The sequence below is a fragment of the Aquila chrysaetos genome, chromosome 22 (assembly GCF_900496995.4).
Source record: "Aquila chrysaetos chrysaetos chromosome 22, bAquChr1.4, whole genome shotgun sequence".
NCBI classification, from domain to species: domain Eukaryota; kingdom Metazoa; phylum Chordata; class Aves; order Accipitriformes; family Accipitridae; genus Aquila; species Aquila chrysaetos.
In genome coordinates this window covers 15837997-15851122 of record NC_044025.1, presented here as the reverse complement: position 1 = coordinate 15851122, position 13126 = coordinate 15837997, and the positions used below count along the sequence as shown (strand labels likewise).

Below are 13126 nucleotides of genomic sequence, written 5' to 3'. Positions count from 1 at the left end.
TTTCTGCGGAGTGGGAAAGAAAAATCCTCTCTGAAAATGGGTCTTTTGACAATGTTGTTCCACACTGTCCTCTGAGAGACATATATAAGAAATACTGGAGGGACTGGAATCACTGGGCGATGCTCTCATCCTCCTGTATTTTGAGAGACACCAAGCTCACAAACTCCTTATTTTTAAACTGCTTTTTATTGAAATGTAGTACATTAGCAAACCCTAACTAATCGGTATACACTGTTAACATATTGGCATATACCACGTAACTACAATACAGTGTTATACTTACATCAAAACATGTCAAGAAGTTCTGCTGCTGTCAAGCTACAATTTCACAAGGGCTGGAAAGATCTGATTGTCGGGAGGGCACCGCATCACCCGCCATGCCTGCGTCCCCGCAGCGTCCCCGTCGCTTGGCCAGACCCCTGCGACCTGCTGGCGTTTTTAGGTTATGTGGTCACACCAGTGTGGTCCACCTTGCAGCAAGCCAGTTGAAACAGACTTTTGCATTTTACACGCACACAAATTGTTTTTTTTGTTGTTGTTGTTTGCTGCAGTCTCCCAAGCCCAAAGGCTGGGGTGTCCCCTCTCTGCTGGGATAACACGATCCTGTTGCGGTGGATTCTGTGCATAGTTAGCCATGGCCTCGAGCAGGGGATCCCGAATAGGCACAGGCGTACAGAGAAGCTTTTAGTATTTAACATCCACTTGCAAACCACAGCAGGGCTGACTGGATAAGCAGGAGAGCGATGCTATCACTCAGTTTGCTCAGAAAGGTTATTCTCCTTTATAGGACTAGCGCGACAGATCTTACCAGTGCTGGGAGTTAAGTCTAGACATATGGGGTGGAAAAAGTCTACCTGCTGATGTGACGGCAACCAAGAAGGCTTTTTTTTTCACGTAGCACCTTCCAGTGCAAACACAAAGCGAGCCCTGTCAGGCGACAGGCTGGGACGCTGCCTTGCTGGCTGCAATGCAGGAACCGCACCAATCTGCAAACAGGAGCTTTGCTTTAACACCCCCGAACGCCCTATTAAACTTTCCTGGCTTGAGAGCAGCAAAGATCATCAACTTTATTTTCAAGCCCAGACTTTCCTGTGCTGGAGCATGGGAGTGTTGCTGAGCTGTTGAGCTGTTTTCTGTAAGATCCTCCCAGTGCAGCCCAGGTACCTGCAAAGGCTGCGGGCAGATACAGCCTTTACTGCCCGAGACAGGCAGAGGGTGTTACAGACACAGCCACGTAGATCGAGAGCAAATTTAGCAATCCCATGTCCTTACCACAACTCTGTTGGGAATTAACGGCTCTTGTGCCCTTGAGGGGTTCGGGTTGCTGAAGACCAAGTCAGAGCCAAGCAAAGGTGAGCCCCGGAGCACATGGGAAGCAGGGAAAAAAAGACAAATGGCACAGCAAACACACACAGCTGAGCTCAGGGCAAAGATTAAAAAGCTTCTTGCTCCTGAGGGGCTCAGCCGCAGCAAGCTGCGGGTGGATGCATGCGGAGAAGGGAATAGCCTGTGCCCAGCAGGAGCGAGGGAGCCTCCACGTATGCATCCAGCACCTTACTGGATTTTTGAGCTGCGAAGCCCCAGTCCCAGCTGTATGACACTAGCTCATGTTAAACCTCAGCCTTGCAATGAAATCACTCTAATCACTCAGTAAAACCCTATGTACTTCTTACTTTGCAGGAATATTAATACTTAATTATTAACTCTTTAGGAGAGGGACTATTTTTGGGCAACACCTTATACCACAGGGCCCCCTTGCCCAGAGACCCTGGACATTATTGCCATAAAAAGAATAAATATTCAGACATTATTGCACAACCTACACATCCATCTCTGTTCATCTGGGCATCTCCATGAGGCTAGCGGGCTGAGGAGCAAAAGGATGCTCCATGCAGGGATCCAGAGAGCGAGCAGCCCACAACAACAGCCTACATCCCACACAGCCTGCTTTGGCTGAGAACAACGCACCAGAAACCTCCGAGCTCCCACAGACTGATGCTGGTTTGGAGCAATGAATCCCCTTCAAGGGGCTGGCCGACACGGTCATGGCACGGTGACGAAGAAGATGCTGGAGACCCGGGGAATGGCAGTGCCTGCACAATGGGGACCTTCACCCAGCTCTTGGGAGGAGGAGGAAACCGGTAGTAATCGATGGGGTGGAAGGGCAGAGATTAATTGGGGAGAATTAAGAGTGTTTGGGAACGTTGCAGGCTTTTAAAAATAGTAGGTGAACAAAAGGATCAAACAACTGACATAGATAAAAAGGTGTCGATTAGTGCTGCTTTGCAAAGGCTCATGCGAGCAGCTTTCATCTCCCCAAAGCACTTTACACGCACCAGGAAAACCTGACAGGCCCCTGCGAGGTCGGGGTTTTGGCCAACAGGTCAGGACATCACCGACTGGGGGTTACGCAGCACCGCGGCCCACGCCGGGAGCAAAATCCCAGCTGGAGCCCTGCTTTTGTCACTGCATCCCATGAGGAAGGGTTGTGGGGGGTACCACTTTTTCCTCTTGGTTATTTCAAAGACATTGGAAACAAAGCAGAAATGAGCACCAACCTGCAGAAGTACAGTCTACCTTTCTCCTTATTTTGCCCCAGTCTGGTTAATTGGAGCATCTTTCCCTCTCTCACCTCCTCCCCTGCTCAGCGGTTTCCACCCAGCGCGCCGGAGCACAGGCTGCCCTTACGGTGCAGCAAGTCTAGCAGGGAAGGGAAAAAAGTGAAGATGTCTTTAAATATAACAACACATATGCACATCACGCACTCCTCTGCATGGCTCGGGTTGGAAAACTAGGTCACCTATGGATGTGTAACACGGGGTGAAAAAGGAGCGAAAGGTTCACTTGTGAAGTTCAAGGTGTTTCCTGAGGTCCCTGCCCCGAGCCCTCCTGCCCTCCTCTCCCCACCCCGCAGGGCTGGCAGCAGCCCTGTGGCTCTTGTATTTGCCCCGCCGTGCCTTGGCCCGTGTGCTGCCATGCTACTTTCTTTGTTGTAAAAACCAGGTGACTATTCGCTAAGCAAAAAAATACGTATTTTTAACAATTAAGTCAACTCACTCCCCAGTAATCAGGCTGCAGAGCTGCCTGAACTTCATTCAGCTCAGCCCTGGTGCCTTCATCCTTCAGCTCATGACCTGTGACTGTGGCATTATCTCAAACCTAAATTGGGCTAAATGAGTCCTGGAGCCTCAGCGTGACCCCTGCCTCCTGCAGACCTCCCTCCGCTTTTCAGTAGCTGGTAAAGCTCTTGGTTCTCCCAAGCCTTTGCACTGTTTTACGTAAGCGTGTTTAAAGAAATCAGAAGATGCGTAAAAGTCTCATTAACATAGTCCTAAACACATTTATTTAACTATTTTTGGTCTCTCTTTGGCTTATGTAGGCTATCTGGCTATTCCTACAGCATCCCCAGGTGCCAAGGCAAGCATCCTAGAAGCAAGGGGACAGTGCAGATACCAACGCATGAGCTCTCTGGAGGGAGTAATCGTGAGCGTTGCTAAGTAAATTTTAACATGCTTCAAATTTAATACTTAATGTTAGTATTATAGGTAAAAAGCACACTTACAGTCTGTTTTTTTACTGGCAATTATCCTCTAAGAACGCAAGCAAACCTTGATTTTACAAATGTCTTACGGGAACATGCAAAACTTTCATAGAACATGAGGCCGGGAAAGAGAAGGTGAAGTGCTAGGGTTTAAATAGTTTAGGGAAACACTTGGAGATAAAAGCTTTTTCTGTACGTATAAGTCATAAAATTAATGTTTTCTGTTAAAAAGCACTTTTTTTTTAGACCTTAAAAATGATTTTCCAAGTTACTGGCACTTACAGCGCTTGGTAGATTGCAGTATATTTTACTTCTATGAAATGACTCAACCATACACAGCACCACTGCAGCAGAACAAGAACAACGATGCTCATCAAGCTTTTTTTATATACTGGTTAATATTAAAAGGAAAACCTCAAACTTACCAGCACAGCCCAGAAAAATCACCCATGTTGCTGTGGTGCCTCCTCCCCATCCTAAATATGACTAAGTGGAAGAACGCCTGCTATGGCATGTCCCAGCAGGCATGTAGGGATCAATTGTTTGAACTAGCTTTTAATTTTTCCAGTGTTGAAAGATTTTCCAAATTCAGGACGTCAGTTATAATTGTCAGCTCCCTTATCCAAGATGCTACAACACAAATCCATTTTTATATCGCTATGCCAGACCCCAATCTCCACAATCAGAGGCAAACCTTCCCTCCCTGCCACTGAAACCAAGATGTTAGGTTAGAAATAAGGAGATTTAACAAAATATAAATGACATTATTTATTATTTTGTCTCTGGGGGCTTTGTACTTTCTAATGTTTCTTTTAATTTCCATGCCCTTTCTAGCTTTTCTGTACACACTGGTACACAGCCGGTGCAAACGGTCTCAGCTGGAGCTGAGAAACCATCAGTTTTGTTTTCTTGCCGAAACCATGCCCCGGTGACGTTCCCGGTGGCCTCGGGGCAAATCCTTGCGTTGGGCTGAGGCAGCCCCTGCAAGAAGGATTTGCTCAAGAGCATCCGCGCCCCACGCGGTGCTACAACGGGCTCTCCTACCCAAAACCCCGCTGGCGGGGCTCTGCACCGAGCTCACCCTTTCGCTGCGGTGCCCGGGGCTTGAGACAGAGGGTAGGCTGTCGGGTGCTTGTTGGGAGACACCCGGACATTTCTGTCTTTAACCATGAAAACGCCCAGGTGTTTGTCGGTTTATTGTAACCTCACAGCCCACCCCGGATAAAAACAAGCCCTATAACATCCTTGAGAAATGGTGATTTTTTTTTTTTTTTCTCTCGGGCGCTTGTTTTCGGAAGGCCCCTGCTTTTACGTGCCTGCCTGCTGCGATCTCGCAGACGTAATTACGAAAACAGGGGTTGCTCAATCAGCCCTTCTGCCGCCCCCGAGTCCTGTACGGGCCTGAGCGCAGCTCAGCCAGGCTGGGTTTGGGAGCTCTGCCTGGGCTCGCCGGCGCTGTCAGGAGCTGCCCCCCTTAGCGCATCCGCAAGGAGAGGAAAGATGCTGGCCGAGACCTGCTGCTGCTCAAGCCACCGGCTGGCGTTTTCTGCGACCTTCACTTCTGCTTTGTAGGAGAAAGCGGGTGTTAAAATTGTGCTCTTAAAAAGTTTGGGGTTTAAGCGTATTTCTCGAGTGAGCTGAATGACAGTAGAAGTGCATTTGGTAAACATAAATGTGGGTATTATGAGAGAAACCTCCCTACACTTCACACCACCCGCTCTTGAATTATCAGATTAAATAAAGCTGACGCACAGCAACAAAAGTCAAAGCATGCTCAGCATAGAGGATCATTTCCTCATTTTACAGAGCTGGGCTTTTCTTTTTCTCTTAAACACCCGTGTTAAAGACACAGCTGAACCACGCTTCAGGTAAGGATATATCTCAAGCAGACGGCTATACAATTAAAAAACGTAATAAAGGAGGGGAAATACCCCTGCTTGTAGCAAAAGCAGATGAAATTAAAGAGTGGCAGAGTATGTCTTACCTTTCTTTTTGGCTTAACTGATTTCTCAAGATTCCTATACAGAGGGTGAAGCTTTGTTTCACATTACAAGGACACAAATGCATTTCTATACCTACAGTAACTTAGACTGCAATGGAGAAAAATCCAAACATTAATTAAACAGCTATGCATTGTCCAGTAGGAAAAGGTGGAGCAGAAGCGCTCGCTCCTCCACGTCTGCTCATTTGAGGAATGCTGTGGACGACTTAACTCCAGAGGTTTCTCTCTCATTCTCCATTTCTGTATTACTCTTTCAGAAGCTTGCAAACAATATCCATTTCCCCACCGCTTTTGTCACACGCTGGTAAAAATTGATTTTTCCTGCAGCGTGTCAAAGCGGTTGCTGCTTTCCTTTCTTCTGCTGCTTTCTGCATTCCCATTATTGATGTCAGTGGGAAAGGGCACGGCTTAGAGAATGTGTTTGTTATTTAACTGTTGCAGATCTCAACGGGAGAACAGGATAAGAAGCTTACCTCTTTTCTTCTCTGTGTAATGCCAACATGCTGGCTTTTAAAAAACCTCAGTGAAAAATTCGGTGGATATTTTACCCCCCCCCCCCCCCCAAAAAAAAAATTAAGTGAGAAAGAAAGATAACTAGATTCCTGCATATTTCAAAAAGTCTAATGGTTTTCAGGTAGATCAAGTGCTGGTTCTGTGAATGTCCTCTCTATAGAAAGAGACTCACTTGAGCACACGAAGGACCAAAAGTATATTCTGTGTAGGCCATTTTTCTCCTGTTTCAATCGAATTGGAGAAAAAACCAAGCATCAATTTCCTTGAAATCTTTCTGCAAATGCAGGTCCTCTCTGCAGCTTTAATGTCAGACTGGCTTGCTATTGTACAGGGTTACGCAGGTTGTAGGAAACTCAATGCACTTATAAAGGTCCCTTTCAGAAGGGGCTATTTCACAGTAAGGTTATGGATTGACCGAGATATATGAGTGCTTTTACCAGTCACTGGCCATCTCCTCTACAACCAGTTCCCTTTCTGGCATTGCCCAACCACCTGGACAATTAAAAAAATGGCAACAGCAGACGCCTGCGTAAAAGACGCATTTGCAGTACAACACAAACTCTTAGGACCACCGTAAAACCTCTTCTGCAGCGCCGCGGCTGGACCAACACAGCTTCCCATGCTGTTACTCAGCAATTTCCATCAGACAATCTTGCTTGTGTGCAACTCTTTGTCAGCTCAAAGATGCCACCCTCAGAAACCACCACAGCTGGTCTTCGTCTTTGCAATCGAGAAGGCGGGTTCGTGTTCTGGAAAAAGCAGCTCTTCTTCAGACAAAGGAGATCCATGGAAAGAGTACACAACAATAGGAATGAGAAATGAAAAAAACGGAAAAAGGGCCAGGAAGGAGCATGGATTCCTTTCAGGTTTTGTTCTCGTCATACATGTCCAAGGCAGGCTCGATGGTTGAGAACTCGCTCTCGTAGACCAGGCTTCGAGGGGACAGAGAGTTACGATGAAAGAAGTGACTGCCTACAAGAGGTAGAACAAAGCCTCGTTAGGAACACACACAAACAACATAAGAACTGAGTAAAGCATCCTTGTACGCGGGTGCCGAACGCAAACACAGTATGCATGGAAAAAACAGCCACCCTTTAACGCAAACCAGTAACAGCCATATGAAACGGTTCACCTCCGTCCGTGTGCTTCCCTGCCAGTTCAAAGCAACTGCTTTCCGTACGCATGAACAATCCCACCTCAAATGGTTCTTTCAGATAAAACAGGTCAAGTCTGAGCAAGGCTGGGGCAGGCAGGAGTTTTGCACTCGGTGCTTGCTGTTGATTTACAGCCTTGTAAAGCAGGCACGTGCTTCCTCCACAAACCTTTGGTAGGCACCCAGTTCCCTATGCCGTGCATCGGCACAAAGCGCTCCGGCACGGGGTCGAAAGGAATGAGCAGGCTGAGCGAGAAGGTCACCAAGGATTGTCCGACCGATGTTGCTGAAAGCCTGACCTCCTCCAGAGCTCAGCAACCTCCATCCTCCTGGAGTCACCTTCTACGAACAGGCACCTACGCATTTCCTTACGCAGAACCAAAGGAGACCCAACTCTCTTCTCCAACATCGGTGATACCTGAAACAAGCACCAAGTGGCTGTTGATAGAGGGGGGAATGGAAGTTCATTTTTCTCCTCATCGGCCTGGCGTTCCCGTGGCTCTCCAAACCCACAGATGTGTTTTGCAAGGAGCCCAGCCCTACTGCTGTACAAACGGTTCTCTCTGAAAGCATCTATCAGATCAGGCCCTTGGCCAAAACGTTTCATTACTCAGTTTCTCAATCCCAAGGGGGATTAGCTGGGAGCAAGGCTGCTTAGATTACAATATGCCAGGCAGCCACATGAGCCAAATTGGAGGCAACTGAAAAGCTTCCAAGTTCATCAAGAAGGCACTCAGCAAACCAAGGTGCCTCCAGTTTCAGGCATCAGTGGAGCAAGACGCTTAGTGGATTGCAGTTTTAGCCCTGGTAGAATTTAGGTGCTTAAATCCTCCTTTCTTTGGCAAATTTTGAGCCCACCCTATGCCCCTCTGAAATAAAAAGCTTACAAAAGATACGAGGGAGGAAGAATTTAGCTGCTACTGTCCAAAACACTTTTTCTCCTTCCCCACTGACCCAAAAGACAGAGACTCAGGAAAGAAAGGAAGAAGCCCTTACTAGGATTAAAAAGAAAAAGCTAGAGTTATACTCAAATGCATAGAATTGTTGAAAGAGCAAAAGCAAACATGAATTTTGCACTTATCAAAGCAGAGGCCTCATTACAGCACTGGCTGGAAGAGCCAGGGACACTATAGACAGGCTCCATGCAAACTCATTTTGCAAGCTGTGACAAGCTGCCATCCTGATTTGTAGCAAACTCCAGCCTGAGCTGCACAGCAATTGTGTGCCCGGGTCAAATCCTTGTTAAAAACAGCTGCAAACTGGAGCTGGGCGACGTATCTGCTGCCAGTTTCCTAAACCCCCTCCATACCCCTCTTTTATCACCAAAAGCCAGTAGTACACGTGCTCACTTCACCATTCACAGAGAAGTGGAAGTTCCCATAAGCAAATTGATTTATTTTTGATCTTGTAGTTAACTGAAACAAGAGTGATATCAGTGTTCACATTGTATAGGAGTGAATTGCTCCATCTGCCAGGAGCATATATCCAGGTATTTGGAAGAAGCGTACTGTGGTGGAATATACTTTGCAGAAACAGTTGGTAGGGGATGATGAACGCCCACTTTCTAGATCTGAACCCTCTCCCAAATTTACAGGTTTCTAAAACTGGGCAATGCTTAAAATAAAAAATGAAAAAAAAAAAAAAAGGTTGAGTTTTTGAAGGAACAAACTTGGAACTATGACTTCCAGCTGATCATAGTCTGTCTTCAAACAAAAAAAATGATTCTACTTTGAAATTTTACCAGATAAAACCAATTTCAGGATTCTTCTTCAAATGTGTTATGGGTCAGGATCATTTAATTTTTGATGACTGAGTCTCAGCTTGCAGTTGAAATAAGCCATTGATATTGGATGTTTCATCTCCCTTTCCTCTACCCACTGCAACGTTACATACTGAACAGCCAATGCTGAAATGAAACAAAGGGGATTCTGAAAGCTTGGTGTTGCTTTTGTTTTTATTACACAAAAATCAAACAAGGGATTAGGAAGCAGACAGCCCAGGCTGTCATTTCCTCTGTGTGTACCCAGAATTCCACTCTAGCAGATTCAAGGGAGAGATTTAACCAACAGACAGACAGGTCATCTGACAACAAATATTTTGAATTAATCTGGAAAAAGGCACTGTATATCCAACACCTCTAAAAGTCTTTAGTGTGATGTTTTCTCACTTCTTAGCAAAAGGAATTTCAGCCACCCAGTTCCAGGGGGGGCTGCATGTTTTCATACAGATACAAATCTCTTGGCTTTCATACCACTTTTGGGACACATCATTAATTCTTTTTCTAAATGCCTCTCGCCTCTACCATTCCACACAGCCCGGCCGGTGCTGAAAATCCAGCTGCTGCTCAAGTGCTTTTCAACACTCAGTCCTCAGGTGCTCTAATAACCAGGTTGGTATCATTGCCCACAACTTACAGCTAGAGAAACAGAGTCAGCAGGGCACAGTGACCCAGCTACACTCATCTTAATGCAGAAAATTGCGAGTGTTTGTTTAGAAATGTGGCCTCAGTCCAGTTGATAAATTTACTGAATAAATGTATTTTAAGGACAAGTAGGAACATCCACAGTTCCAAATTCAGCTTATTAATATCTTCTTCCTATTTTGCACTTAACAATAAAGATCAAGATTTATCCCTTAGGTATGGAAAACAAATGGGAAGTCTGCATTCAGTTTTAATACATGAAAATGAATCCCTCAGCGCTCTCTGCCACTATTTTTCATTATATACTTACAAAGAATTTTTCAGATAACTTGTATTGAGTCTGAAAATAAACATACTACCCTGGAATTGATCTTTATACCTACCATAGGATGCTATAGAAGTGAGCACAACACCAAGGCCAAAAATTCAAGAGACACAGCATTGCTGTAGCATTGCAGGTGCATCAGGAATAAGTATCACCTAGTGTTCCCTTTCCATCTGAAAGTATTTTAATGCCCTCAGTTATTAATCAGGGCCATCTTCTGCCACAAACTGCAGTCCCTCCACAGCCCCTCCAGCACAACAACTTCTTAATGTGGAAATCTGATCAGAACACTCCCTATCTCAGACAATCTGTTTCAGACACCCTCTTGGTTAAGGAACAACTGAGCAGGATTATTTCATAAGTATTCTTCCCTCAAAGCCAGCTGCTTAGCAAGGCACTGCTACTCCCTTCTGTCAGCCCAGTCCTGCCATCTTTGCAACATCTGGAAAGAGGAACCCGCTCTTCTCCTTTCCTCTCACTATTATGATTATGCATATGAGTAACATTACTCATCTTTTATGTGTGGATATCTAAAAGCATGGCAGGCAACAAAAACTTTGGTAATTTCCTGTCTATCCAGAGAAAAAAAATTGAGTTTCTGGGATGGTGCAGAGTCCATCTTTGAATATGTTTATTTCATAACAGGATAAGTTTACATTGCTAGCCTGACCTGTAATTAACCTAGCAGATACTGTCTGTATTTTTATTAGCACTTCGTTGAGATAACTCTTAAGAGTCTCAAAGGAAAGATTAAAAGAGATGGCCTTGCATTACTTAAATCCTCTACAGAGGGAAATGCACTAGAAGTGCTGTCAGTGATTTTGTTCCCAATACCACTCAACTTCTGCTGCTGTTCTCTAGAAGAAACATGAACTGGAACTCTTTGCGGTGCCTTTTGCATCCAGGTCACCACACTGTTCAGGCTGTCCCTGCGCATCCCTCCTGACAGCATTAAAAACCACTTAAGGATTTTTGTTTCAGGAGACAAGCACCAAGTTACCAATTTTACTATTGCTGTTGAGAGATGGGTGAAAAAAAATGTCACCCTTTTGTTTCATAGCCTGTACCCTAAATCATGCTCTAACCACATTCCTCCATTTTTGGCGACAACGCCCAGTTGACAAACACTGTATTTTACATGGAGACAGTCCTCAGACACAGTATGTTTGAGGTTTTTTTCTCTTCATGACTAAGTCCAATGGGTTTTTTTCAGTCTTTCAAAATGCTCTATTGATTGTTTTCATGTTTCTTTCAAAATTTCACAAGGACACACTGAAAAATAATTCTATTAAATGTACTGAAGCTATCACATACTTAATTTCTTATTATAAAAGCTGCCTTCTCAGCTGAAGCCTTCTGGACAGATAAGAATTAAGAAAATATTTTAATGTAGATGCTGGCTGTATTCCTAAATTCTAAAAGTGCCTATACATAAAAATGAAATTAAATTAAATCCTCTCTTTCCCAGTACATAAAAAATTAAATCTTAGAGTAAAATTGGTTCTCTGTTCATTTAATTAAATTAGAAAGCATTAAGTTTCAAAAGTCTACATCTTGATACAAGAACAACAAAAACAACCAAATACAGAATAGGTTTTAACTTCTATCAATTGTATTTTCCCTACCGATTTGTTACCTTCATCTACCCATCTCATTAACTCAAGCATTAGCATTTGGCTGCGAATCAGATCCACATGTTTTAACTGACTGTTGTGAAATTACTTATACGCTGCTTGCATAAGTGAACTTGCGTGAAACAGCCTGAGTGAGGACAGTGATGAGATGTTTTCCCTCTGCCTCCTCACCAGTAAAGAAGACATGGCAAGAAGCGACATGTTTACATGGAGTTTCTACATTACAGTAAAGACCATTATCAATCTTTCATGATCTGAATTTGAACAAAAACTAACCCCTGTCACTAATACGAAAGGAGGCTTCACAGATGACAGTGGGGGAAACCGCTACCTTTTCACTGGGTATTAGGAAGGAAGAAGTGGTTTAGAGTAGCTTCACTTTGTTATCAGAAAGAAGGGTGCAGTGAAAGCAAAAGGCAGAAAAGGTTTATGATTTGTATGTCGAGAAAGAGTGTTGCAAACCTTCAGTAACGCCTGACCCGAAAATAAAAATCATACTGCAGTCCTCCAAGTGTGACACAGGAGTGTTACAGGAGGAGAAATGGAGAAAAAGTTTTTACTCCAAACTAATTCTCAGCTGGAGTCAAGGTAAGCCCGTTATATACTAGAATGCTTGGCCCAGCTTTTTTCCCTAGCAAGTTGGTGTGGAGCAATTGCTAATAGTATTTGTTAGTCATTCCAGTGCTGGGTGGCATCATAAGAACAGCACTGTGTGAGATTTCCACTTGTTAGCTTGCGTGTCCCAAAACAAAAGGAGAAGAATACAGATCTGCAAAGATGAAATCATTCAAAGGAAATAAAGCAACTTATAAAATTTACAAAAGGCTGTCAGACTTAAGTACTAACACAAAGTCCAAGAAAAATAAAATTCTCACAGAGTACAATTTCATAATTAATTTTTTTTTTTTATTTCTTCACTTTTTCCTTAATACAAAGCTTTGGCATCAGCAAATTTTATGAAAAAATAGAATGTACTAAATAATTGCTTGTGCTGCATGATCGATAAATGATGCATAAAAATAGGTGTCTCTCTCCAAGGCAATCGGCTGGAAAGCGTTTCTTCAATACCATTCTGCTCTGTGGGGCAGAAAAAAAAGAAACAAAATATTTATATTAAAGTTAATACTGCCAATACTTAAAAAAATAAAAATCCTGTAAAAGTAAGTTAGTGAGAAATGACTAATTATACAAGGCCAGAGCATTAAAAGAGGTCTGTACTCCTCACATCATTCTTACAGGACCAGTAAAACAGACAAGACAGCCAGAGGTTTGAGGACTTCTAAACTTTTAAGGAAACTCTATCTGCTACTGAAAACTTCCTCTGAGTGGTGCTATCCAACATCTGGGCTTTTCGGACTTTAAACCACAGTTATACAGTAATTTCTGACCGTTCCTAAAGAAGCAAAGCAAAATGTGTTGCTTTTATTCCTTTAAATCACTACCTAAAACGTTTAATAGTAATAGTGCATGAATATTATAAGACCAAGAGAAAGCAGCCGTTTCCTTATTTTCTTATCACTTAGATGATGTTTACTT

At 43.9% G+C, this 13126-nt stretch overlaps 1 protein-coding gene across 2 annotated transcripts in view; it reads right to left on the bottom strand.

Annotated features, from left to right (window-relative positions):
• Positions 1-167: 167 nt before the first annotated feature.
• RNF130 (ring finger protein 130) overlaps positions 168-13126 on the bottom strand; it is a 55237-nt gene continuing 42278 nt past the window's right edge. Inside the window, exon 8 of one of the 2 annotated variants that reach the window (XM_029997797.2) lies at positions 168-7028. In XM_029997797.2, the coding sequence (XP_029853657.1) occupies positions 6919-7028 (110 nt within the window). In that variant the 3' untranslated portion in view covers positions 168-6918. Of the gene's footprint in view, positions 7029-12474; positions 12668-13126 lie in introns of those variants that run through there. The other variant, XM_029997796.2, reaches the window with a different exon arrangement.